We start from the raw sequence: 27,469 nt of genomic DNA on the forward strand, positions 1-27,469 counted from the left end.
TACGTCAAAACTTCTAATTGAAAGATAATTGTATTTAGTATCTTTTGGAATTTTCTAAGAGTTACTCAGCATTTGAAGTTGATGCTAATGACAGTCACGCGTAGTTTCATTTCTGAGTTGTCAATACAGTACATCCCTCACCACTCTGTGTGCACAGATAGCTGTTTTGCTAACGGGATGTTCTTGTGGACAAGCATCTGACGACTCATGCCTGAGAATTTGCTTATTGAAAAGTATCCCTCGTTTCATTTCTCCTTTTATGTGTGTGGGTAAGTTACATGATCTATAAATTTCACTTGAAGAGAGTAAAGGGGTCATTATAAGCTCTTTGTCCTAGAAAGGAGGTGTTGGATCTGGTACGTTTGCAATGGGTTTGAGTTACCAGGAAAGTAGCTACCTGAAGGTAGTGAAGGATTTGAATAAACAAGAGATTCCAGAATCGTTTGGGTTTTAGAACTTAATTTGGGTCAGAAGAACTCATTTCTGGAGGTTTTGGGATAGGGGAATGATTGTGAACAGAGCAGTGTTTGGATAAATGCATTGTGGATCTGGGATAGGTTGTAGTTGGAGGCATAAGGAGGGACTAGCCTGCAGGCCAGGAGAAGAGTTATGGTGCCTCATGTTACTATGCATCATGCATCATGTTACTATGATGAAATACCTGAGGTAGCTACCTTATAAAGAGAAAAGGGTTCTTTAGCTCACAGTTTTGGAGATTCAAAAACATGGCATCTTTGTTGGGCCAGCTCCGATAAGGGCTGTGTCACTGCTATAGTTTGAATCTGGAATGTCCCCTAAAAGCCCATGTGTGAAAAGCCTGGTCTTCAGTCCATGCTACTATAGAGAGGTGGTGGAATCTTTAAGAGATGGGGCCTAGTGGGAGGTGTGATACAGGGGCACACTCACCATGCACTGAAACCTCCAGGACTGTGAGCCAAAATAAACCTTTCCTCTTTATAAGTTATCTCAGTATTTTGTTGCAGAAACAGAAAACTGACTAAGACTGTTACATCATGGTGGGCTGCAGGAGCAAGCAAGTGATTGCATCTCACACCTGGACCAGAGAAAGAACTGGGTGAGGCCAAACTCAGGGTTTTGTTGTGGGGAGCAGATTACGAGAAGCCTGTGAGAACCTGACATAAGCACAGCTGTGCCCAGTAATCTACAGGCTGAGTTTGGCCCCCAGCCACAGAACAGAGCCAGAGGCAAAATGTATCACAACTGCTTTTCCTAAATTGTTTACATTCAGAGAAGTAGAGAGCAGGTTTCTCTTGTTACAGTGTCACTCTCCTCCCCAGAACTGTTGCTCCACATTCTTGTTTACCAGCGTATATAAAAGACTCACTGGAGGAGGATGGGGTTTTTGATTGGCTGCCTGCCTGCTGCTTGTGAGGCTGCCGCTGCCACTACTGCTGCTGGCTGTTGTGTGTCTCCACCTGAGCAGTTTTCTGCATCAAGAACCTTATACATAGGCTTCAGAAAAGCTATGCTAAAGAAAAGCTAAAAAAGAACATGGGACATGGGACAGTGTGAGTCTAAGGCAAGAGACTTTAAAGAACAGAAAAGAAGAAAGACTTTAGAAGTAAGGTTTTAAAGATGGAGAAAAGAAGCAAAGTAAAAGAAAAGAAGTAACGAGGCAGAATGGGTCTAAGGAAAGAGACTTTAAAGAACAGAAAAGAAGAATGACTTTGAAAGTAAGGTTTTAAAGATCGAGAAAAGAAACAGAGTAAAAGAAAAGAAGTAAAAAAGTAATGAGGCTGTTGTGCATCTCCATTTGAGCACCCAGCACACCTGGCCCTAACATTCTGCATGTCTGTCCTTTTCTATCATTTGTCCTTTCTGCATCTCCATTCGCCCCCAGTTAGGTCAGTGGAACAAGAGCTCATGAGAAAGCTTGTGAGATTTTGTAACAGCCCTCTTGCTATAACTGAGGGATTATAACCTAGGACCTCCCACTAGGCCTCATCTCTCAAAGGTTCCACCCCCTCCCCTCAGTACCAACCTGGGGATCAGGTCTTTAATTACAGGACCCTGGGTGGGGTGGGGGAACAACACAAACCATATTCAAACCAAAGACTGTCTAAAGAGAGAGTGAGTTGGACAGAAAGCGAGATAAATGAAGAAGGAAGAATGTATCATACTAGCTTGCCTATATTTGGGGAGGATAAGTCATGTGGAATTATTTGTCCAAATTCATTTAAATCTTTCATTTCTCTTTGGAATTGTTTAAAAGTACATAGCCTCTTGTACTGAACTAAAATAGAAGTGGGTGTTTATTTGTTCACTTTCTTGTGTGTTTAATGGTGCTCCCATGATCTTTGTTTTGGGCTCTTTTTGTGGACTTCTAGATGTGGACTGGGCACTAGTAGCATTAGCACAGGCATATCGGCATAATGGATTTTCATGAATGTGACACAGCAGACACTGCTAGAAGGGAAAATGTTGGTGTTAGAGCTTCACTTAGGTGGTTTTGTGCTTTACCTTAAAGTCACATCTGTATTCTTTTTTTTTTTTTCATTTTTCTTTTATTATTCATACGTGCATACAAGGCTTGGTTCATTTTTCCTCCCTGCTCCCCCCTTACCACCCACTTCGCCCCCTCCCTCTCCCCCCTCCTCAATGCCCAGCAGAAACTATTTTGCCCTTATTTCTAATTTTGTTGTAGAGAGAGTATAAGCAATAATAGGAAGGAACAAGGGTTTTTGCTGGTTGAGATAAGGATAGCTATACAGGGCATTGACTCACATTGATTTCCTGTGCGTGGGTGTTACCTTCTAGGTTAATTCTCTTTGATCTAACCTTTTCTCTAGTACCTGTTCCCCTTTTCCTGTTGGCCTCAGTTGCTTTTAAGGTATCTGCTTTAGTTTCTCTGCGTTAAGGGCAACCAATGCTAGCTAGTTTTTTAGGTGTCTTACCTATCCTCACCCCTTCCTTGTCACATCTGTATTCTTAATACAAATCCTGCAGCCCCCTGCCTTTAGTCCCTGGTATCACTGGGCTCTGAATGTGATTTTCATGGAGTCAGGGCACTTGCAGTAGATGCTGGAAGGATCACAGGTGGCATTTCTGCCCGTCTCTACTTTCATGGGAAAGGTAGGGACTTTGTCTTCATTCTCTAGGTCAGTGCTTCTCCAGTACGAATATAACGTAAGCCACATAGGTGACTAGAAATTTCTAGTACATGTTAAAAAAGAAGAAAAAAGTGAAATTAATTTAAATGCTTTCACTTAACTCAGTGTATCCAAAATATTATCACTTCAGAATACAGTCAGTATTTTAAAAGTATTAATGAGACATTTTACTTTTCATGTTAAGTCTTCTTGTTTTTCATGCTGAGTCATTAAAATCATATTTTATGCTCACAGCACTGAACTCAGACATAATATTCATTAGAAATATTTGGTTTGTGTTTAGATTTCATAAAATTTAGAGTTGAAAAGATAGACTTGCCTATCCAAGAAGTTCCAACCTGAACTAAGTATTTCATGCTGTCACTTTATAAATTTATATTTAAGTTAATTCTGGGGTGTATAGATGTATGTATTTTTTATTGGCAGTACTGGGGTTTCAACTAAGGCACACCACCACATGAGTCATGCCTCCAGCCCTTTGGGATTGTTTTTTGAATAGGTCTTATATTTTTGCCCTGGCTAGCCTAAACCTTGATCCTTCTGCTCTTCGCCCTCCTGTACTGGGATTACAGTAGTGGGCCACTGTGCCTGGCTATTCATAGTTTTAAGAAATTCAGTTCTTCAGTTGTGCTGGTCACTTTTTAAGTGTTCAGAAGCCCCCCGTCACACAGTGTAGCTATGCATTACATAGCATAGCTGTAGATTAGTCTAAAAACTGTACAGTTGCATGGTATTTCCCATTTTCCAAGTGCTGCTTTTATGTTTTCTCAAGTTTCTGCTTATGTACAATTAATTCATGCCATAAGTTCCCCTCAGAAGCTGTCTTGCTAGATTAGACTCATTCATCAAAGAAAAATAGCTTGTATATTTGTGCTTCATCTCCAAGGCTAGGAAATGCCTTGCACATGGTAGGGATTTAATAAATGTTTTTCAGTCTAAATCCTAGTCAGTCCTCAAGTTGCATCTTAAACCTCACTTTCTTGGGGGAGCATTTCCTGACTGTCCAGTGCGACACCTGTTCTTTGTTACATTTGCTCCTGCTACAGCATAATACATGGCATACAGCAAGTAGAGAATATGTATTGTCATTTTCAACATAAAGTGACCAGCAAAGTGTCTTCTTCCTAACTTTACTACAACCTGTTGGAGTTTGATTTAGGGACAGGAACAAGGAACACTAAAAACTACATTTTCTTAGCTTTGTTCACACCTTTTCAAAATACTCATGTTCTTGGGTTTTCTCTCTTGGTATTTGTTTCTGTGAGCTGTCAATCACTCCATCTCTGTCTCTGCTTGTAATTTAAAGTACACTGAAGACAAAAGAAAAGGAAACAGAATTGTGAAATACTTTTAAGGAGGCTGGAAAAGCATAGGACAAAGAAACGGGTAGAAGAGGCATTTCTTGGTGTTTTAGGACAGCTTGAGAGGACCCCACCCCTTTAATTATAGCACAGTAATGAGCCTGCATGACAATATGGAAGAAGGTAATTAAAAATGTATTGTGGGCCAGCAGCCCAGGTTGTCAGGTCATTCATTACTTGAGTCATGAAGTTGGAAGTAATGCCCACTAAACGCTACTCATTTGGAAAGGTTAGATGGGAATTTAGTCTGAAAACATAAAGTTTTTAGTTTGAATTGTGCTTCAGAAAGCCTCCAGCTTTTCACTTTGTTGTAAGTTTGCATGGAAGTGTGTAGTACACCCAGGGAAACGAGCACATAAGGACACAGCTTGAGGAGTCGTCATGTCCAGTCAAGAAACAGTTCATTACCACGCCAGCGTTCCTGAGGCTACTCTCTTGCGTCTTCCTCTTCCGCAGCCCCCCCCACACTGCTGTCCTGATATAGAGAAGTCTTTCCTGTTTTTGTACTTTATATAGATGGGATCATGCAGTGCCCACATTTAACCTAACGCAACAGGTCATCTTTCTAAGCGACATTCCTGAGAGCAGACTCACTGAAAACAAGGTCTGTTTTTAGATTTCCTTACGATGAATCGAATGTGGTAAACTGGCAGTTTGCCACTGTTTCTAGATCTTTCACTTGCCTTTCAGAAATTTTCTGTGTAAGTGCATGGTTGTGTAAGTGGGTGCCTGTGCGCGTGCGTCCTTACAGTTTTTACTCAGGAGTAAGGATGTGACCCAGCATGCACAGCCTCCGTGTTTGATCCCCAGCAGTGCAAAAGTAAGTGAATAAAAGTAACCGTGCTGTGCTGTGCACATTCATCACTTCTCAGTGACATGTCCTGAAGCCTTTTTCATATCAGTGCCCACACATCTGGTGCATTTTTCCCAGTGACGGCACAGTACCCCACTGTGTAAATGTATCATACTTTAAGTAGCCAGCTGCCCAGTGAGGAACTGCTAGGCTGTTACCTGGGTTTTGGTTTTAGAATAATAGAATCCAAATGCACTTATCTGGAAAGAAATTCTGAGAAGTGGAATTGCTGAGCAGATATTTGGAAGTGGCTCTCCAAAAAGTTTCATCACTTTTAACTCCTGCTAGCATGTTTGAAAATTCTTACGTCCAGTGCCCCTGCCTTAGGTTATCAAGTTTGTTGATCTTTGTGTGCTGATATAGAAAAGTCAGTTAATCATGGTTATTTAAGCTTTTGTTACATTGAGTTTTGAGTGAGGTTAGTTATTTGTGTTTCTCTTGGGACTTGTTCTGCTCTTTGCTTAGTTTCCTACAGACTGTTCATATTTTTCCTGATGATTCCATGGGTTCTCTCTGTATAAAGCCCTTTTATGTCCTCTGTGGTGCTGTTTTCAGATTTTTAAAAAATCTCTATCATGTTTATATTCTTTTTAATTTTTGTCCTAAACAGAAAGTTTTAATTTTTATGTGGCAAAGTGTACTAGTTCTTTTCCTCAGTGGCTTCTGAATTGTGTGTATTTAATGATAGTAAGTATTGGAAACTTGATTCTGACAGATAGGTATAGCATGGGAAAAGCTTAATAAGTATTTGTGGGAATGTGGTACCATAGGAATTCAAATCTGAGTCAAAAGTGATGTGAGAAACTATAAATAAGCAAAAATTTATACATAATTTGCCAAAAATCTGTTCATGGCTTTTAGCAGTTTTTGGAAGGATTTTCAATGCTATATTTTTTTCATTTTCTGCTTTGTTATTTGGAGTTTTAATTTCTCAAATGATTCTTTTTCCTAGATTGCAAACTGTAACCTAGTTCCTGCACCATTGCCCACGCCAGTGACCCATGTCAGACATACTTCCAGGTCAGATACGTTTTCACGTGTTTTAATGCAGAGAAGCAGTTGAATATTAAAACTTTTTGAAATATGTGATAGATATTTGTTTTTGGTTTTCATTTTTTTTTTACTATTTTAATTTTAAAAAGTGTTTAAAATAAGAGTAATAAAATAAGAGTAAACAATTGAAATTAACCATATCTGTGGAATAATTGTATGACTGCTCATGTTATCATGTAAAACTGTTTTAGTTGACTAGAACAAGAAATTAAAATTCTATCAAATTTTATCATTTAGCATTGTACATTATAGCCTGTGTTGAAATATGAACAAAGGAGTGGGTGTTGGTATTGAGTTTTTGCAAACAACATCTTATATTGTGGGATTTGTCTAGAATAGAGTTCCCTAATTCAGTATTCTCTAGGAGTTAATGATGATTAATTCAGACCTTAAGACTATCTTAATTTTTTTTATATGTCTCTTTCTTTGTCTCATCATAGATTCTAGTCTGCACACAATGTGGTGTGGGATTTATTTGTTAGTCCCACAGTAATAAAGTAAGGAAAAAAAACAGTTGCAATAACATTTCAAATTAAGCATAAGTTTATAAGTGGCAGATAGCTCTGAGTAGATTACATATTTCTTGGGGCACATACTACTCAGCAAGTTCTGAGTTTTTAGGGTAGTAAACTTAACCATGAACAGAAAATATTAGTGTCTTTAAATTCTGAAGTTAAACTTGTTATGAAATGTGTTCATGTTCTTTTCTCCTTTACAAACTTTGCATGTTACATTTCAACAAAGAAGTAAAGAAATTAAATAAACACTAAGTTTAGTGCAGGTATAGGAATGGCAAGAAACACCCTGTTTATAAAACAAAAAAGCAAAAAACAATATGTACACTTAACAATATGAACCATAGTTCATGCATGAAAATCAGAAACTTAACACTGATTCTTACAGGCCATTTAATCAAACCATGATAATTTGGGGAGGCTTAGTTTTTCTTTGTAAATGTATATTTGTATATGTATATTAATTGTAGAAAAGCAAGACAAATATATATCTTTTTAAAAATACTTTTTAAGTATTCAGATTAATTCCCTTTAAGGAACCCTTTAAATTATATTACAAAGCAGACTCACTTTTGAAACAGTAAAAGAATAAGGCTGGCAAATATATAAATGGAGAAAAATAATCAAATAACTTCTAGAAATTTCCTGTTGGTGTATTTTGTTGTGCTGATATAGTCATTCTTTCTGGAGGTGTTCAGATTGCTTTCTTCCTTGGTAGTTATATAAGATTCTGTAAAACAGCTGTCCAGTGTGGCTTTCAAATAATAACCACTACCAGCATGTGTTGGAATGCCATAACACATTTTAGAAGGAAATCAATATTCTTATTTCGATAGAGTATCTTATTCCAGCATTTTTTTTCCTTGAAAATTCAAATGGCTTCTGGACTCATTTTCCAGATCTTGGGAGCTGTGACTCCAAGGAGCCTTTTGAAAAGTACCAGAATTTATGTTGTTGTCTGCCTGGACAATTCCTGTTGATCCTTCAAGATTCAGCTTAGGACTCCAACACATCTTAGCCCCGTGCCACAGTCAAATGATTTAAAGACTCTGCTGTCTAATATTGCTTAATATTATTTCCCTTTTCAAATTGACTTGGGGCCCAGCTTATCAGTTACTCAAGAAAACATGTAATGTTCCTTTACAGCTCACCTACCCCATTTTCACATAAACAAGTATTTCCATGCTTTATCATTGACTGCATTCATCACACGTGGCCATAAAAGTCTAGAGCTGTATTAAAAAACAAATTCATCTTCAGAAGACATGAAGGCTTTTCTAAAGAGTGATGACAGCTTAGAAATGATCAGAGAAAATATCCTTGGAATAAGGATTACATAATTTTCCAAGGTGAATACTTTCAGAGGTCTTAATTCTTTTTCTTTTTTTTTTCCTCCTGGTTCTGGGGATTGAGCCGAGGGCCTCAAGCATGCTAAGGCAAGCACTGTACCACTTGAGTCATACCACTAGCCTGTTTTTAATTAATTTATTTATTTTAATTTATTTAATTTTGAGGTACTAGAAATTGAACTCAGGACCTTGAGCATGCTAGGAAAGCCCTTTCTCACTTGAGCTATGCCCCCAATCCCTCCCTTTTTTGTATTTTGTTTTTGTGACAGAGTCTTACTAATTTTTCCTGATCTGGACTCAAACTCAGGATCTTCCAGCCTCTGCCTCCTGAGTAGCTGGGGTTAGGGTCCTGAACTGCTCTGCCAGGCTTCAAAGGTCTCAATTCTTATTCAGATACACAAATTCTGCTTTGTGTTTCCTGAGTAATCAGGAACCATCACATCTGCCAGGTGTGAGGTTGGCATCCCAGACTGTTCCCTACTGGGAGCATGCTTTTTACCCCATCTACTGGTGGATTCCTACCTACCTTTCAAGACCACGCTTGGCTGTTCCTTTTGTGGGAAACCTTCCCTGATCTTCTGTCCTCACCCCCAATGCCGTGTTCTCACTTCAGACTTTGAGTTTTGTAATAACTTATTCTTTCTCACTGCTCAATCTGAGTTTTAAAAAGTACTGTCATACTTATTTTTTATAATTAACAAAAGTCATATATGTTTATAGTATACAACATTCTGTTTTGTATTGTATACCCATTGTCAAATAGCTAAGCCAAGCTAATTGAGGTTGGATGACTGGGGAATTGTGATGTGGCTACAACCTAGCAGGTGAAGGACACCTTTACCTAGACCCTATGAACCAGCCTGTGCACTTATTCCCTCAGCATTAGAAACTCCCAGGTTCCAGTCCTGCCTTCTCATGGACCCTGTAGCTCATGCTGCCTTCTCATACCTTCTGCCTCTTTTGTTCACAGAGAAGTGCTTACCATTTTTGTCACATTGAGAGTTTGCTTTCATGAGTAGTTTCAGGAAAACAGCTTTATTTTGCCTCTCCTTCCTAAAAGGAAGAGAAAAAATTGAGTTTATTTCATTTCCTTAAACTTTGAGGAGTAGTTCAAAAGGCAGCAGTCCTCAGAAGTTTTACTGTTATAACTGGAGTTTCATTCAAGAAGGGAGCAAACACTGAGATTCTCGGACACATCTGTCAGATCGTTTCCAATTTTACAAGCCTGTCATGGGAGGAGAATGAGAGCAGCCAGTTATTGAAGGGAGAAGAGATTCCTGTCATTACTGACAAGCCTTCTCCTTGACAAAAAGCTTGAGGTCTCAGGAAAGAGCCAAAGAGGAGGATAAAGCCAAGTTTCACTGCAGGATCTATTACAGGTTCCTGCTGGATGAGTTCTGAGTCAGGGGAGGGGCTGTGCTTGGGCCCTGGTAACTGGGTTTGAGAAGAGCTCTGTTTATTGAAGTTAAAGTGATCCTGGCTTACCTCATTTTGTTTAAGCTTCATAAAAAAAATGCTCAGTGTATTAACTAGGGCTCTTACAGTTGCAAAAAGAGAAAACACAGCTCAAAGTGACTTAGGCAAGATAAATAAATAAATCAGTCCGTTAGCCTGAGAAGTCTAGGGCTACTTAAACAACGCCTTTAAGACGTTCACTTTCTCTCTGTCTCTTGGTTCTGCTTTCTTATTTGTTAGATTTTGCTTAGGTAGGTTGTCCATTCACATTGACCCCTTGAAACTCTAGGCTTAAATCTGGTTGAACAAAGAGAAAGAAGAGAGCGCCTGTCTTACCATAGCCAGAAGTCTCATGACTGACTCTGTGTAGGTCACATGCGTTCCTTTAAGCAGCCACTAGAACCATGGGGACTTTCTACTCTTAAGGGGACAGTCATCTCCACTGCAACACATGCCCAAATCCCTAGAATGTGAGCTTCATGTGAACAGATTTACTTTGTCAGTCTCGTTCACCGCTCTATTCTCAGCACTCAGAAGCTGTGCAAAAAAAAAAAAAAAATCTGTTGAATGATTGAAGGGTATAGGAGAAGGACTGTTCCCCAAGAAAAATTGTTGAGTTGTTAACAGGAAAGGAGAGAATATATAAGAATCAATAATAGATGGCTCTCTGTTGGGCATGCAGAAGAGTGATGACAGCAGTCATTCTTGTTTTTGTCACACTCTTAAATCTGAACTTACACCTACCTCTGGGATAGGAGTTGATCTGCTTAAGTGTATATTGGTTCTTTATAAGTCACACTCAAAACAGTGGGATGAATAGATGTGGAGGTGATAGGAAGTGAGGGGGGTGGGGCATCCTGGAGGAGAACCACTTGAGGACTAAAGACCACCCTCATGGGCACTGGCATTTTGCTTACTCCTCACCAATGTGACAGTTATGTTTACAGTTGTATTCCTGGCCTTAAAGCCTGAGCCTGGTGTATAGTAGATTCTTAATAAACATTTAATGAATTAATACGTGAATGGATTAGTGTATATACAAGATTTTATAAAACAAACTAGAAATTCTGGGAATATAAAAAGAAAGGAAAAGCTGGGTGTGGGGATACACACCCATAATCCCAGCACTTGGGAGGCTGAGGCAGGAGGATTGTGGGTTCAGAGCCAGCCTAGGCTCCATAGTGAGACCATGTCTCAAAATGTACACACACACAGAGGAAATGCAAACCAAAACCACAGTGAGATACAATTTTATACCCACTGGAATGGTTATAATAGAAAGAGACAATAACAAATCTCTCCACACAGATGTGGAGAAATTGGAACCTTCATATACTGCTGGTAGAAATGTAAACTCATGCAGACACTAGAAATGACCTGGCTGTTCCTTGAAATGTGAAGTGTGTGTGCGTGTGTGTGTATGTGCACGTGTGTGTGCATGCGCACACTGTGCCTCTGTATGTAGGTTGAAGATCCTTATTTGAAATGCTTAGGATTAGAAGTATTTCAGATTTGGGGATATTTACATACTATAACAATATCTATTATTACATAATTATTGCATGATGAGATTAATTGGGGATGGGACTTAAGTCTAAGCACAAAGTTCACTTATGTTTCATATACAATATATGCATTTTTTTGTACCTAATGATAATTGAAATGATATTTTTAGCATACCTACATTTTGACTGCAACCAGTCCCATGGGGCCAGGTCTGGAACTTTCCACTTGTGGTATCATGTAGGCACTGAAAACTTTTCAGATTTTGGAATATCCAGCCAATAGGGTAAAATGTGCAGGGTAGATGGAGGTGGAGAGAGTTTATGCTAATGATATCCACAAGGAAACCTAGAATAAGGGCTGAGGGCCTGAAAGCAGGCATGGAGGATGTGGGAAGGAAGAACTTGAATAATTAGAGAAATCTCTTCCAGTACAACTGACAGACTCTGGTAAGATACTTGTGAAGGGCTAGGGCAAGTGTCCAGCTTGGGAATCTGGGAGAAGGGAATACTGTGACTTCTCAGAGTCCAGCCATGTTTAAGTAGGTTTCACTCTCCCCATCCCCCACTACAGAGTAGTAGACTACATGTTCTTGAGTCTAGACTGTACAGCAAAATCATGTGAGGCAAAGAAAAGTAGAAGTGGCTCAAATGTACCGACTTTTGATTAGAGCCTCACTATAGCTTCAGTACTGGGGAGAGGAGGCTAAAATATCCTACATGGAAACTAGAGAAGTCAAAATGAATGCAGGATCCTAGGATAAGAGAGGAAGAGAGTCATTCTTTCATTTTTATAGAAATATTTGTTTTTCCTCTAAAATTTGTTATAGTATTATGTTGCTATTTCTCGTTCTACTTAATTCTCTTCTGTTCATTGTTTCTAATGATGCAGATGCTAGATATAATGAAGGCAAGTAGTAGAGGAAGGACCAGAATTAGATGATGGGGCCACAGGAATGTCCAGAACAGGTGTACATGTGCACCAAAGCCCTCCGTGCTACACAGATTGAAACATGGAGAAGTTTGACCCAATAGGATGGCCCGCCAGTGAGCAGCTGTGTTTGACCAAGAAGTGTGCTCTGGGTCACAAAATACATTCCTACCTATGTCTCTAAATATCTTTTCTTTTCTATGGAATCATGGTAGAATGGAGTAGGAATTTCCCTGGGCTAAGACTTAGGAGCAAGACAAATTGGTCTAGACATTAAAGGGTTTTTTTTTTTTTCTTTTTTTCCCATTTTGGGGATTGAACTCAGTGACAGGTTAGGTGCCCCACCACTTGAGCCACAACCCTAATCCTTTTGCTTTTTAAGTTTGTTTTTCACATAGGGTCTTGTGCCTAGGTTGGTGATCCTCCTACTTCATCTCTCCACCCTCTGAGTAGCTAGGATATCGCTAGTTAGCTTTTCTAAGGAAGGGAAAATGAATTTTCTGTAGACAGACTGTTTCAGCAGTTATGGTAGTCTCAAGCCTTTAATAAGAAACTAAATAATTTTACCTAGACATTTATGTAACTATGTCTTGAGATGTTAGTGAAACACGTGTTGTCTTCGTGTTCTTTAGCACCTCCTCCCACACACATAACTTACTGAGTGCCTACTTTGTGCAAGACTGCTGTGCTGGTTGGTGGAGGTCTCAGCCTAGTGGGAAACTCAAGCAAGTTAAGAATAAAGGTGAAACAGAATGAGTGCTAGAGATTATAAAGGTGTGGGGAATGTAGAGTAGGGAACCTGAAGTCTACCTAAGAGGTAAGAGAAGGATTCCTGAAGTGGAGCTGTCTACCTTGAATCTTAGAGAGAAGATTTTGTAGAGAAAGGGAAGGCTGCCGACAATGTGGAAGTAGGGAAGAAGATGTGTGCAATCCGAGTATCCCCTAGACTCTGAGCTCGCTAACTCAGATGTAGTGATTCCTCCATATCTCTCACTATACGCTAGTGGTTCTCAGCCTTGGCCACATTGGAACCACACAGAGAACTTTTTAATGCCCTGACTAGGCCCAGTCTAGTAACTGAATCAGAATGTTTGGGAGCGTCTCTGAAGGTGGAGCCTAGGGTCAAGAATAGCTCTTTCTTCCTTTCCTATCTGTGCCTCAGCCTGTCTGAGACCTCTGATCTCCTCACTATTTTCTTTCCAAGCTCTTCACCCTCCTGTGATTTATTCCCTCCTTCCCTACTTGCTCCAGGCCAGATCCCAGAGTGCATCTTCATCCATGCACACCAGCACTCATGACACCTTAGTCACATCTCACTCTATGATTAAATGTTGTCCTCACCTCATGTACCCTGCTAGACCACCCCCAACCTGCTTCCTCCAGAGGAAGTGTTTGACTTCACTTTTCCTCACTTTTGTGTGACGTGACATGTGTCTGTCCCTATTCTACTCCTTTCCTTGCTTCTCACATTATGATGCACCCCGTATCTTGGGCAAAGCTGACAGCTCCCCATCTTCTGCTGTTCCCTCCTCTTCTCTCATTGCCTGGAATTCTACCTTATTAGTCAGGCCCTCCTTTGAGTTGCCACTCCCCCCACACACACTGCTGTCTGCTTTTTTAGCCTCTAAACAATAAAACATGACTAAGACTCTCATTGTTAAAAAACAAAAGTTCCTTCCCATAAGCAGAGATCATTCTCCAGAGGTCCCTTCCCGCTTATCATTGCTGCCTTTCTCTTCATGTCTTGATTCGTGCAAACTCTCCAGGTGATAGTCCATCCTCTCTTCCCTTCAGACACTCTTACTCCCCTTATCTGCCGCCCACCTCCCTGGCTGTTTCTGTGGCTTTGTGTGTTCATCTTCAGCAGAAATAAAAATGTTCAGGGATGAAGGAAGCTGTAATATAATAATACTCGCTATGATGCTTTGAGCTCTGACAGTATGCCAGCCATTAGGTGAAATGTTTGACAGTCATCTTTTAGTCCTGAGCAGAGCTCAATGAGGTGTAGCTACTATTATCTCCATTTTACAGCGCAGTTGGACAGTTTGAGTTAACTTCTCTGTTGAGTTAGAGTTTGGTCTTAATATTAGAAGGCTTCCTCCCTCTTAAATATTAGGAACATTTTTTTGGCCATAATGAAACCTTCCTAGACCCAGCTTTGTCCCTTCTTGTTAGTCTGCTTTCTATTTCTGTCTCTGCAACCAGACCATTTCTATCACTCAGACCCAATAGGGTGGTGTTTAACTTGGGGATCTTGGCAGGTACCCCTATTCCCTGTCACTTTACATAAAAGTGAGAGGAGCTCAGATTTACTGTTACCTATTATGCTAAGCTCTCTACAGCATTTCTCATTTCAGTCCTCACATCAATCAGGACCTATTATTCAGAAAAGGAAACAGAAGTCAGGTGTCCTAGATTACTCAACTAGCAAGTAATCAGAACAGGGCTTTAGCCTTTGTCTATCTCACCCTGGATTCTGTGTCTTGAACCCTTACAGTATTACCACCCACTTTTGGGATTTCCTTCTTCCTGCAGCCTTGCATTTTTGCCAGCATCAAGCTACTTCATGACCCTTTTGAGTCTAAATAACTTCCTAGCTGATATATTCACCCCTGGAGGCAACTGTACACTTCATGGGATTAGTTTTGCTGCCTTTAGCCCTAGGAATAAACCTTTTATTTTGCCATTATCGAAGACATACTCAGTTGTACATATCAAATCTGAAACTGTTGATATGTAAAAACAGCATCTACAGAGCTGTATTTCCACATGCAGTTTGTGTTGGATGGTCCTACCCGACCATGATTTTAGCAAGTAGAACAGTTGCAAGGCTCTGAGACCCTTGCCTATGGAATCCAAAAGGCTTGTGAGATTGGGGCTATGTCACATCCAGGGTATAAAAGGTACTTAATGTTAAAATCACCTAGAAATTTTGGTGATATCCCTTCTGAAAATGTTTATGGTTATAAATAAAGTAAATAAAAATTTCTCCATAATAAGGTTGCTATAACACAATAGTGAACATCAGAAAACAGCCTTATACAAAATTTTTGTCATGCCTTTTAGGAAGCTAGCAGGTTTCCTCTTTCTTATGTCACTCTAAATAACCAAGAGTGTAAAAATAATTTTCTGTGTGTATCTATACTCTGGATATGTGTCTCACAGAAAACTTCATGTGGTTTCAAGGGAGGGTCTGTTCATATCAAATGGTACTCCTGCATGAGGTTAAATTATAAATTGAAATTTGTTTTCCATAAAATGGTAGTAGTAACCAGTCATAAAAATAATTTTTAAAATTTCAATTTTGAGAGTGTTTACAAACAATACTCACACTAAATTCTCTATTCCTGTAAAATGAAACCCAAGAGCTGAGGTGGAGTACTGGGTAAGCAGGGATCCTCATAAGTTACAGCTTCAAAGAATGGGACCCAAAGTCTGACTAGCCAGTTTGAGTTATAGCCCTTAACTATCTTATGGGCCACATGGACATTTTGTCACAAACATGGACATTGCGTAGCTACCTGGAACACAAGGATTCTGTAATGAGTGAGTGACTCTTTGTTAACATTGCCTGGCCTGTGTATTTGATGATACAGAGATACCCCAAGCCTGCAGGGGGAATTCTTGCCCTCTTCTGTGAGAATCCCTGTTATGCCTGGGGCAGGAAGAGGGAGTTGTCAGGATACAATTTCAGGAATGTCAGGTGTTGTGCTAGCTTCCTGTGCTGCTTAGGTGGAGATCATCAGTCTCTAGAAAGAAGTCTTTGCTCATAGACTGAGAAATCTGAAACCATAGGAATTCTTGCTGGTTCATTTTATTCCCTTCTAGCCTGAGAAACCTTTCTTTCTTCCTAGTCAGAGACATAGGGACTAAATTGCTGGTGGTTTAAACAGTATTGTGACCGTCAAGAGAGTTTCCTCAGAGTCCTGCAGGGACACATGGGGACTGAGAGCAGCTAAGTCTGGACTTTAATTCAGTGGAATGTATTCAGACTCTGAGGCACTCCCAAGTTGTCTGGAGCCCAAGCCTCATGCTGCATTCATTGTTAGAGTTTTGCTCATGTGTGTTCATGAGAAATTAAGCCATTTCTTCAAAATTTCTGTTGAATCTAAACAGTAAGTCCAACTCAAAAAAGTTCGCAAAGACATTAGCAAACTCTAATAGATGTTTTGTTTTCTAGGCATTCAGAACACAATTTCCCAAACATAGTTGAGGAAAAACTTACCTTGGCTGTAACATCATTGAGCAATGACTTTTTGGGTTAATTAAGAGAGCTGGAGCCCCAGAGGAATTTTGAGCAATTTCGTTGTTTTTGTTGCCAGAAGGAGCTATAGAATCAAAACAAGGTGTAAATATTTGGAGGGAATGATTTTCAAGGTTGTGAAAAATGAAGACAGCCGCCTGGAGAAAGTGCTTTTAAATGAATTCAGAGACTTTTTTTTTTAATTCTAAGTAAAACTTAGACTTTCAGGCTTCTGAACTTTTGTGTAAATTAGCTTTCAGATATCACATTAAACCTTATTTGTTCCTGCTTAATAAATGAACAAATTATGAAGTAAGGGGAAAGTGGCCCATTCTACATGAATGCATCATGCCACGGGAACATTTATTCTTTCGATTTTCTGTACAGAAATGCTTGCTCACACTGTATGATAAACTCTTTCATCATGGCAGACATCTAACGACCCGTTTTCTTTCTTTCCAGCTGACTCAGGTGTTGATACCTCGGCAGTGTTTATGGCCAGCAGCGGAACCACAGACGTCGCAAATCGGAACAGCCCAGCCACACCACCAAACACCCTTAACCTCCGTTCCTCCCATAATGAACTATTGAATGCTGAAATAAAACACGCAGATGTCAAGAACAGCACGCCCCCCAAATGCAGGAAGAAATATGCACTAACTAACATCCAGGCGGCGATGGGCCTCTCAGATCCTGCTGCACAGCCCCTGCTGGGAAGTGGCTCAGCCAACATCAAGCTGGTGAAAAATGGGGAGAACCAGCTCCGGAAGGCCGCAGAGCAGGGTCAGCAGGATCCCAACAAGAACATCAGCCCTGCTGCCGTCATCAACATAACTTCTGAGAAGTTGGAGGGGAAAGAGCCCCACCCAGAGGAGCCATCGGGCTGTGAGATTTTGCCTTCCCAGCCCAGGAGAACTAAAAGCTTCCTCAGTTACTATGCAGACCTTGAGACCTCAGCCAGAGACCTGGAGCAGAACCTGGCCAGCTGCCATGGGGTTGGGGAAGACAAGGCCCAGCCAGGCCAGGACCAGGCCCCCACCATCATTGGGAATAGTGACTTGCTGCTGCAGAAACCAAACAAACCCCAGTCCAGCCCAGAGGATGGCCAAGTGGCCACAGTGTCATCCAGCCCAGAGACCAAGAAGGATCATCCCAAAACAGGGGCCAAAACCGACTGTGCCCTTCACCGAATCCAGAACCTGGCCCCGAGCGACGAGGAGTCAAGCTGGACGACCTTGTCCCAAGACAGTGCCTCCCCCTGCTCCCCAGATGAAACAGGTACCCCTGGGAAGGCCAGCCTCAGGTGGCACTTCCTTTTGGTGTTTTCAGCCATTGATGGAATCAGTCTGTAGACCGATCAAAAATGTCAATTTCAAATGTGAGGTTCTTCTGGTAAAATGGGGCAAATCGTATGGAAAAGATCTGTAGACTATTCAACCACACCTTGTGGTGGTTTCATTTGGATCATACATAAGTTGTTAATCCTGGTAAACATTTTTGCGAAAGAAACAGTCCTTGATGTTCAGTTAAATAATAAAAGAAATACAGTTTTATAAGAGAACCAGCTATTTAAAAATCCTCAGAATTTATTTAAGCTCAAGCTAATGAAGACTTAAAAGTTTAAAAACATTAGGAGACAGATTGTTAAGGATTTATTTCCCTTTTGATCTTCACTGGAGAATATTTGATTAGCCTGTTCAAGTGATATCTGAAAGTAAGAATGATATTTCTTATAAAATGTATTTAAAAGTTTAGGATTTTTTTTTTTTTTTTTTTTTTTGATGAGACTGGGGTTTGAACTTAGGGCTTTGAGCTTGCAAAGCAGACACTTTACCTCTTGAACTGTAACTCCAGTCCATTTTGCTTTGGTTATTTTGGAGATGGGGTCTCACCAACTATTTTCCCGGGCTGGCCTCAAACCTTGATCAGTCTGATCTCGGCCTCCCAAGTAGCTAGGATGACAGGTGTGAGCCACTGGCGCCCAGTTGGAAGTTTGACTAATCAAATTGAGATTGGTTTTTCAGTACTTTTGTCCATACTTGCGACTTTTTTGTTTTGTTCTGTTTTGAGATCAGGTCTCACTGTGTAGCTCAGGCTGGTCTGGAAACCACTCCACAGTCCAGACTGGCCTCCAACTTGTGATCTTCCTGCCTCTGCCTTCTGTGTGCTGGGATTGTAAGTGTGCACTACCATGCCTGACTTTTTGCAGCATCTTTATTTGTCAGAGGTGTTACTTTGTGACAGAAATGAAAATAGACCCGAAAGTCTGCTATTTTTCATCTCATTTTCTCATAGTCTCCAGTGTACTGATCAGAAGATTGAATGATCTGGAGAACTTTATTGTGTATGAATTCAGTGTAAACAGCATTCACACGGGTCACCCAGCAACTGCCTCTAGCGAGGCTCAGGTTTGTGTTTAAGGAAGTCAGATATAACAAATAGAACAGGTAGAACACTGGGGAAGGAAGTGACTTTTTTCTAACCTTTAAGGCAGGTAGGTCACAAAGAATAAAGATAAGGGAAAGATAAGGGGTGTGTAAAAACATTAACTTGTTTAAAAAAAGAAGTGTTTTTGAAGTGTCCTTTAAGCCCTGGTGGTTTCCGCGGTAGATTTCATCTGTGTACTGCAGGCAGATATGGCGATAGGAGATTGAAATGAGTCCATTTCATCTCTTCAGCGTCTGGCCCTGGACGTCATCGGAATCACAATTATGTTTATAATGTCACTGAGCCCACAACTCTGTTATTTCTTACCCATTCAGAGAATTCTTACCCTGTACCTGGTGGATACTGTCACCTCCTAGTGTTTGAATCCACATAAGCCATTCCTTGAGCATCTTCCAGCCAAGCTCCACCTTCTGTTTTCAGAGCCATCTACCAAGCATGTCTGCCTCTGTCTTCCTGTAGTCACCACAGCCTACCTGCTGCTCATCCAGGCATGACACATTCCACTGTAGTTAAATTTTAAATTAATTGGACCAGGGTATTAAATGAATAGTGAAGACCCTCTATCCCATTTAGCCCCATTTCTGTAACTGCTACTTTTTTGGGGACAGAGAATTTCCTTCCAAAAAACATCTCAGGCATGTACCTACTTTATAAGAAACTTAAAATTTTAGGACTGGAGGCATAGCTCACGTAGTACAGTACCTGCCTAGCAAATGTGAGTCCCTGAGTTCATATCCCAGTACCATGGGGGGGAAAATTACAGCTTTGTACTGAGTATGTACAGCCTTTTGTCATTATTCTCTAAACTACACAGCATAATAACTACTTACATATCATCAGTACTGTATTAGGTATTAGAAGTAATCAAGTAATGATTTCAAGTATACAGGAAGCTCTATACAGGCTCTCTGCAAATGTTCTGCCACTGTATGTAAGGGACTTGAGCGCCTTCAGATTTTGGTATCTGGGGGGTTATGGAACCAGTCGCTCTATGCATATCAAGGGATGACTGGCTACATTAACATAAGTAATCATTGCACATGGGATTTTCGATAAAGTATTTCGGGCACAGGATAAAGAAGATAAACCAGAGTCACTCCTTAGCTACTAATTGTTAAAACTGGGTTGTGGGAATAGAGGTTCATTTTTCTATTCTGCTTTATGTTATATGTTTTAAATTCCCCTAACAAAGAGGTTAAAACAAGAGGAAGATCCCTCAAATTAGACTTTCGTAAAGCTTTGCTTTTTCTGCTTAAGAATATGGTTTTGTATGGGGGCTGGTATCATAGCTCAGGGGTAGGGTGCGTGTTTAGCATACACAACAGTACACTGAAAAAAAGCATAGTAGAAGCCCAACTTGTGCTTTCCTTCAGAAAGGATTTCCTTCAGAATCCTTTGGGATCTCAGTACCTATTTCATTCATCATACCGTGATGTCTCAAAATAGTAACACCAGTGATTTTGGGACTCCTCTTTTGGAAGCCTGTTACAAACCCTCCTGAAATGAAACCTCTTCACCTCATCGTCATACTCTGGTTTCAGGTCATAAACTATATTTCAATTAGTAAGAGAAATAGTGATTTTACAGTATCACTCTTTCTTTTGACTTCATCTTTTTCAGTGAAATGTACCTTTAGTGCTTAAATCATCACAGTTTAAATTGAAACACATGTGTTTTCTTATAATAGCAAAATTAGTATTTGCTGTATGTTTTATGTAGTATATTTTTATAAATGTCTTAATAAATATGTATACTAGCTGCTAAAAGGAAAAAAATAAGAGTAACTGTTTTTAAGATAGTGCCATAGTACATATATAAAAAGTACACATGTGCCATATTTACTTGCTTTGTGTTAAGTACATATGCATCACAGTGGTGTGTGTTTTAATACTAAATAATGACACAGTTGTGTAGGTTTAACTTTGGGGAGCCCAGAAAAACAGAATAGACTTAGGTGTACCTTAGGGGCTTCCTTTCTGAAGTAGCATGCTATTTATAAAGTAAAATGCGTCACCTAGCCCAGAGATACTTTCTATTTCCTTTTCTTTCTAAATTGGCCTCTCCAGCTTTTCAGTGACTTTTTGTCTAGTCTGTGATGTGTGTAGTCTGGCCCTGCTCTTTTCTCCTGTGTAGTGTGTCCTTTGAGAAAACCAGAGGCTCTTAGAAGAAAAGCATTGCCAATGTGATGATGTTTTCACAGGCATTGGGAAAGGGAGAGTGCCTGGACCCTGGGTCTAAACCAAATGTTTGCATCGTTTTCATAGTCTAAATGAGAACTTTGTGTGTAGTTGGGATTTTGTTAGTGGTACAGTTCTTTCATTGGCCTGAGGTAAGCACAGTGACAGTGACTCAGATAAATACATGCTCGTCAGACTCTCTGTAGTCTCTCTGTTTATGTTTTCTTCATGACACCTTTGCAAAGATGCATCATTTTGAAGAGTACAGGCTTCCATGGTATGAATATGTAGTTTATTTGGGCTTCACAAAATTGGAGACACAGAGTATGATACTAGATGAATCCCCCCACATACACACCACACCACACCACACCATACCATACCACAACACACCACACACACTGGGCATTGAACCCAGGGCTTTGTGCATGGTATAGGTAAGTGCTCTAACACTGAGCTTTACCCCAGATTAAAATGCATCTTACATAATAGCCATTTCAAAATTAGGCTCACTGCTAAAGTGTATGTACAAAGGCAAGAGTATGCACAATAAAACCAATCCAGATGGTGCAATAACGGACCTAACACTCCTTTGCTTTCTACAGAAAGGGACTCTACAGACAATTTCCTAAGTTCAAATCCCAGCTCTGCCACCTAAAGGCAGTTCCTATAGCCTCTCATCTCTGAAATGGGAGTGGTCGTAGTGTTTTGACATAGACTTGTTGTTGTGTATGAATCGAGAACATCTTTGAAGATCTATCTGGCATATCATAAGGACTGATCAATATTGTGACTTTTTATTTTAAATATTCATGATTTTTATTAGTAATGATCATTACCAGTACAGTGGTGTGGTATAAAAGTTTACTTTTAATTTTGAATTGGCTATTTTTTAACTCTGGTTTTATTTAATTATTGATTGATTGTACTATTGGGGACTGAACCCAGGGCCTCACATATTTAGGCAAGTGCTCTACCACTTGAGCCACCCAAGCTCATAACTTAATTAAGAATTTCTGAACCATAAGGACAAGAATGGGTTTATCTTCATCTTTGTATTGGCAATACCTGGATGAGCTTGGTAATAAGTCATAACTGAATAAAAATGGAGGTAATCTATGTATCCCAGACAGCCCTGATGTGTTGACCAGGTCATTTGATGTTATATCTTAACGTCTGATTTTGGTATTGGCTATATATTTCATAACTTAACTGATCACATTTTCTCATAATAGGTGGGGCTGAATAACCAGAATTATTAGGAAAGACACATTGAACCTCTAGGGCCTATTATGTGTCAGAGTCTATTCTAGATACTTTGTCACATTTAGTAACTGTGGTGGCACTTGAACCCAGGTCTTTGGACATAATGTTCAATGTTTTTTCATTGTACCACAATCTTGAGACTTTGGCATATGGCTCCAAATACTGAATACATCAGACTTCATCCTGTTCAACCGATGTGTGCGGTTATCTTGAGAATTCAGAAAATGGAAAGTTACATGTTAGAGGATCTTTCCATGCCTGTAAGGAATAAAAATTTAGATTAAATGCCAGTCCTGTGTGAAACTTTTCTAGACCCTCTGAGTTATAGCAGGTCCTTTCTCTGTACCCCAAAGAAATGCTTCCATGTGTGTGATGAGATGTTTGCTGCCTGACTTAAGTTTCCATTTAGAATTAGAGCTTCATAAAAGCCTTAGCTGCATGTGTATGTGAATCTCTTAATGCCATAGTGGCACATCCGAGAGGCCCCATGAATGTCAGATGCTTGCTGGTTGGATGGATGGAGCTGGGTCATAATCGTTGCTCATGCTTTCTGATGTTTACTACATCAGCACACTTACAGAAGTAGAAAAAGTCAGCCAGGCACTGGTGGCTCATGCCCGTAATCCTAGCTGCTTGGGAGGCTGAGATTGGGAGGATCAAGGTTCAAGGCCAGCCTGGGCAGACAGTTCTCAAGACTCCATCTCAATCGATAGCTTGGCACAGTTGTGGCGCACTCCTGCCATCCCGGTGATGGCAGATAGCTAAGCATGGGGATCATGATCTGGGCCCTCTGGGAAAATGCAAGACCCCCATCTCCAAAATAACCAGAACAAAAAAGTGCTGAAGTCATAACTCAAGTAGTAGAGTGCCTGCCCCACAGCACAATGCCCTGAGTTCAAACTCCAGTACTGCAAAAGAAAAAGGAAGGGAGGGAGGGAAGAAGAGAGGGAGAAGGGAGGGAGAAAGAAAGATTTGTTTAGAGCACATGGACATTCTTGTTTACGTTCTAGGCTCTAGGGAAGAATGAAGCATTGGGGCCAGTAATTTAGTTTGCCATAGACATCCTTTGTATCTGAGGCTACAGGTCTGTAAGTCAGAGCAGCCAGTACCAAGACAGAGGGCCCTTTTGGTTTCAGGTACCTTCAGATTTTGCCTGGAATTGCAGGTTTATCCATGCTGCTGTAGAGTTCGAGTCCTTTGATGTCTTAAGTTGATTGGCTTCCAGTCCCGGGGCAAGCCGAGTGCAGCTCTTGCAAGCTAAAGAGTTGATAAGGGTGAAAGCCAGGGTACAAACCTAATTATGTCAAAAGGACTGCCAGCATTTCTTATGCTAGCTTAGCTCACTCGGGAGTATCAGAGCTTTGGATAAATTTGTGGTTCTCACACTTTTAGAAACCTCTTCTAAATGTTCATTTTATCTCAAATGGCTTTTAGTAATTCAACCATAAGTTAATTTTCTCTGCTTTTTTCTTAAAATTCAACAATATAAGAAAGGTGCAGTTTTTAGCTGGTTTGTCCTGCTGTACTAATTTTAATCTTTCAGGCACTTTCAGTGATTCACTAGCCTTCCGGTGGTGTCTTCTTAACTGAGAGTTCCATGAAGTGAGGAGGAATTCATGAAGGCAGATGTGAAATGCTTCCAAAACAATCCAGGTGCACTGTTCTGGCATTGATCACATGTCTTCAGAATTAGATTTTATTGTCAGGAGGTAAAATGTATAAAAATATTTATCTCACCCCATGAATCTAAGGAAGAAAATGCTTTTGTTCAAATTAGTATATTTGGAAAGTTCTAGACAAAAATATACTCATGTGACTATTTAAGCTAGTTTTGTGTGCCTTCCATTGCCAAATACCAAAAAGGAGAGTATGGCAATATGAAGGGTGCCAAGTGTCTGCACACAGGACAACAGCCATACTAGAGTGTGAGAATATAAAGGAAAAGTGTACGACCTCCCCCCCCCCCCCATTCAGGCTAAAAGTGGAAACAGGCAGCACTGGAGAATCCACAGACAGCCCAGCTTCTCCCACCTTTTCTTGTCACAGCACTCCAGCCTCTCAGGGCTTTTTCTGGGTCCATCTTGAATGTCAGCTGTCTTGTGCACACTCACAGACTGCCTGACTTTGCTGGCACTCATCCCATCATAATCACTTCTGTTGTTCCCTGAAGGACTGAGCATAGTTTATAAGGGAAGGCAACCCAAAACTCTGCTTTGTTTCATAGATAATGTTTTAGAACATGCTGAATTACATGCCAGTGTTTAGATAGTAAGAACTTTTTCATGAAAGTATGGTTCCCTTGATTCTCTTGGAAATCCAGAAATGTCACAGTGCCCAGCCCAAATGCCAGCGACAAGTCTCTTTTAGCTGGGTCCTGACTTTTCCAGTTCACCACATTGGGCTTGCAGCTGTCTGCTCCAATTGTCGATGTGCAGCTACCATATCCATGCAGAACTAGTGTGGGAGAAAGAGCTGGGTGGATGCTGCTCTTCCTGTTACAGCTGCATACACGTGCAATGCATAGTAGCAGCATCCCCCCCTTGAATACGGGCTTCCTTTAGTCATAGTTGTCCTGGTCTCAATCCCATACCTTCTGGTAGATTGTAAAGTGTGACATGAACTGTTAAGTAAAACATGCTTGAAATTTCCAAAGACATCTTTAGATGACTTCTCAGAGTTCTCCATCTGTTACTCTGGTTAGAGGAGGGAAAACACTAGCTTTTCAAAAGCAAGGATGTGGGTGGCTCATGAGTTTTGTGTCTTAAAGCTGACTGTTAATATTACCAGTTTGTTTCCAGAAATGTAAGTCTAATTACCAATTACCTACACCACACCCCGCCCCCACACATTTTTTCCCTGCTCTAGGGGTCAAACTTGGGGCCTTGTGAGGGACAGACCTAAATTCTCTGCTTCTCAACCTGACATGTGGGCATTTATCTCAGGCATCTTGTTGAAACATAGATGCTGATTCCCTGGGGCCTGAAATTATATATTCAAAGTGTTTGAAAGTTTCGGGTTGTATGAATTTTTAACGAGTTCACCTTTGCTGCTGGTACTTCTGGTCCAATCACACTTTGAGTGGTGAGACTGGACTATAAGCTGTAACAGAAAGGATCCAGCCTGGTTTTTTTCTAGCACCTAGAATAAACAGTACCTGGAATACGCCTGGGTTTAGAAAATAGTGTGGAAAAGCATACTTACCTCAAAAGATAAGTAGTGATGCCAAGCTCTAAATGAGTAGAATAGGTAAGAACCATGAAGGTTCAGATAAGCATGTATTGCTTGACCTGGAGGACTCATGCTGACACAAGGAGAGAAAAGAACTGACAGAAAAGGAGTTTAAGGACACATAAGAATAATGGGCGCACAGGAAAAAGAAGGTGGAAGAGGGCAAAAGAAGAGATTGCTTTAAAGTACTGTGCTCAGATTTTTGGGTCTTGAGTAACCTTTTGTTCTCTCAAAAATGACATGCCTGTAATTCCAGCTACTCAGGAAGTAGAGATAGGAGGATCCCAGTTCAAGGCTAGCTGGATCAAAACCCTATCTCAAAAATAACTAAAGCAAAAACGACTGGAGCCATGACTTAAGTTCAGGCCTTGAGTTCAAACCCTAGTACTGGGGGAAAAAAAAAAGATTGAGAACCCTAAAGATTTTTTTATGTGAATTGTATCAATCAATATTTATTGTTTTAAAAATTAAAAGTAAGATTTTTTTTGCAGTACTAGGGTTTGACCTCAGGGCTTCATGCTTGCTAGGTGCTGTACCATGTGAGCCATACCCCCAGCCTTTTGCTCTAGTTATTCTGGAGACAGGATTGTGTTTTTTGTCCAGGCCAGCCTGGACCACAGTCCTCCTGTTTTTAGCTTCCTATCATCACTGGGATGAAAGACTTTTGCCACTATGTCCAGCTTTTTTTCAGTGAGATGGCAGTCTGGTGAACTTTTTGCCCTGGTTGGCCTGAAACCACAATCTTCCTGACGTTATCCTCCCATATGGCTGGGTTGACAGGAGTGAGTCACCAGCGCCTGACTAAAACTGAAATATTTTTAAGTTAATCATTTTTAAAAAAAGGCATCTATTAATATCAACAATGTGGATAATTTCTATGAAAAGTAATTATTTCTTCCAAAGTCAACAACAATTAGGTGAGAAAAGTAGCCTTTGTGCTTTTACTTTTTAGCTGATATATGTAAGTTGTATGGGGTGCCACTGATCCTTTGATATATGTCTGCACAGTGTAATATTTAAATCAAGCTAAACATATCTATCTGGAACATTTCATTTCTTTATGGTATAACCTTTTAAAATTGTTTCTTCTGCTATTTCTATTTCTACAATTAGAAATTTCTCTAATGTGTGGCTTAATTGAAGGCAACTGGGTTCTTTTATCTGTTTCTTAGTATATTTTGATAAATCGTTTTGGTAGAAGTAGGTGAGGGACTCTTGGCACCCTCGTTTGTAGGTGTAAAAGATACGTAGGTGGAAAAGAGAATGATACTTTAATAGTCTTTCAGGTAATTGTGGATATTCTTTTATGTTAAGGTCACATCAGAACTCCTAATTGGTGACTGTTTCTTAAAGGTTAGTTACAGTGTAGAATCTGAAATTGTGACAATAAATTTTTTCTGCTCTGATAATATGAAAAGCCATTGGTCTGTCATTCATTTTGAATGGAAGTTTATCCACACATGATTTTACATCATGCATTGATTATTTGGAAAATATTTGTTTAGTGATTTATAACGATTTTGCATCTTTTGACACATTTGGTTATATGATATGAAAACTCTACATTTGCGAATCTCTCTCACCAGAAAATCTTTCCTTACTGGGGAGTTGTCAAGCTCACAGAGGCAGGTACAAGTTTTCTAAAATTCTGAGTGTTCTGTGGAGACTCACATTTTATCATTGGCAACAAATAGTGTCAGTTGTTTTCCTTGAAGCAGCAGGCACTCCTTGTCCATTTTTAGGAAAATGTCTGATGGGTACCCAAATTTGAATAACCATGGTTTATCTGTCATTCTCTCACAAGGAAGAGCTGATCCATGAAAAGCAGCTAATTCAGTCACGTGCTTTTCCTCGGAAGGAAGTCGTACTTCTGTGTACCATTAGTCAAAAGACCCACACGTAAGCCTTCAGAGTTAATAAAATTAACAATTTTTACTGCATCATGAAGAACATTCTT

At 40.1% G+C, this 27,469-nt stretch overlaps 1 protein-coding gene and 1 long non-coding RNA gene across 17 annotated transcripts in view; one reads left to right on the forward strand and one right to left on the reverse strand.

Annotated features, from left to right (window-relative positions):
- The window catches only part of Apbb2 (amyloid beta precursor protein binding family B member 2), a 326,509-nt gene that overhangs the window by 155,552 nt on the left and 143,488 nt on the right, over positions 1-27,469 (forward strand). For 7 of the 16 annotated variants that reach the window (XM_074042384.1, XM_074042386.1, XM_074042385.1 and 4 more), the window contains 2 exons: positions 6,298-6,365; positions 16,856-17,671. In XM_074042384.1, coding sequence (XP_073898485.1) covers positions 6,347-6,365; positions 16,856-17,671 — 835 coding nt within the window. In that variant the 5' untranslated portion in view covers positions 6,298-6,346. Of the gene's footprint in view, positions 1-157; positions 1,076-6,297; positions 6,366-16,855; positions 17,672-20,575; positions 27,412-27,469 lie in introns of those variants that run through there. The other 9 variants (XM_074042381.1, XM_074042394.1, XM_074042378.1 and 6 more) reach the window with 3 other exon arrangements.
- On the reverse strand, positions 2,621-9,316 carry LOC141410986 (uncharacterized). Its single transcript, XR_012435823.1, has 3 exons — positions 9,245-9,316; positions 4,342-4,441; positions 2,621-3,174 (listed from the first exon to the last, which is right to left on the reverse strand). It is a non-coding gene; the product is annotated as an uncharacterized lncRNA (long non-coding RNA).

Source organism: Castor canadensis, chromosome 9, assembly GCF_047511655.1.
Source record: "Castor canadensis chromosome 9, mCasCan1.hap1v2, whole genome shotgun sequence".
Taxonomy (NCBI): Eukaryota; Metazoa; Chordata; class Mammalia; order Rodentia; family Castoridae; genus Castor; species Castor canadensis.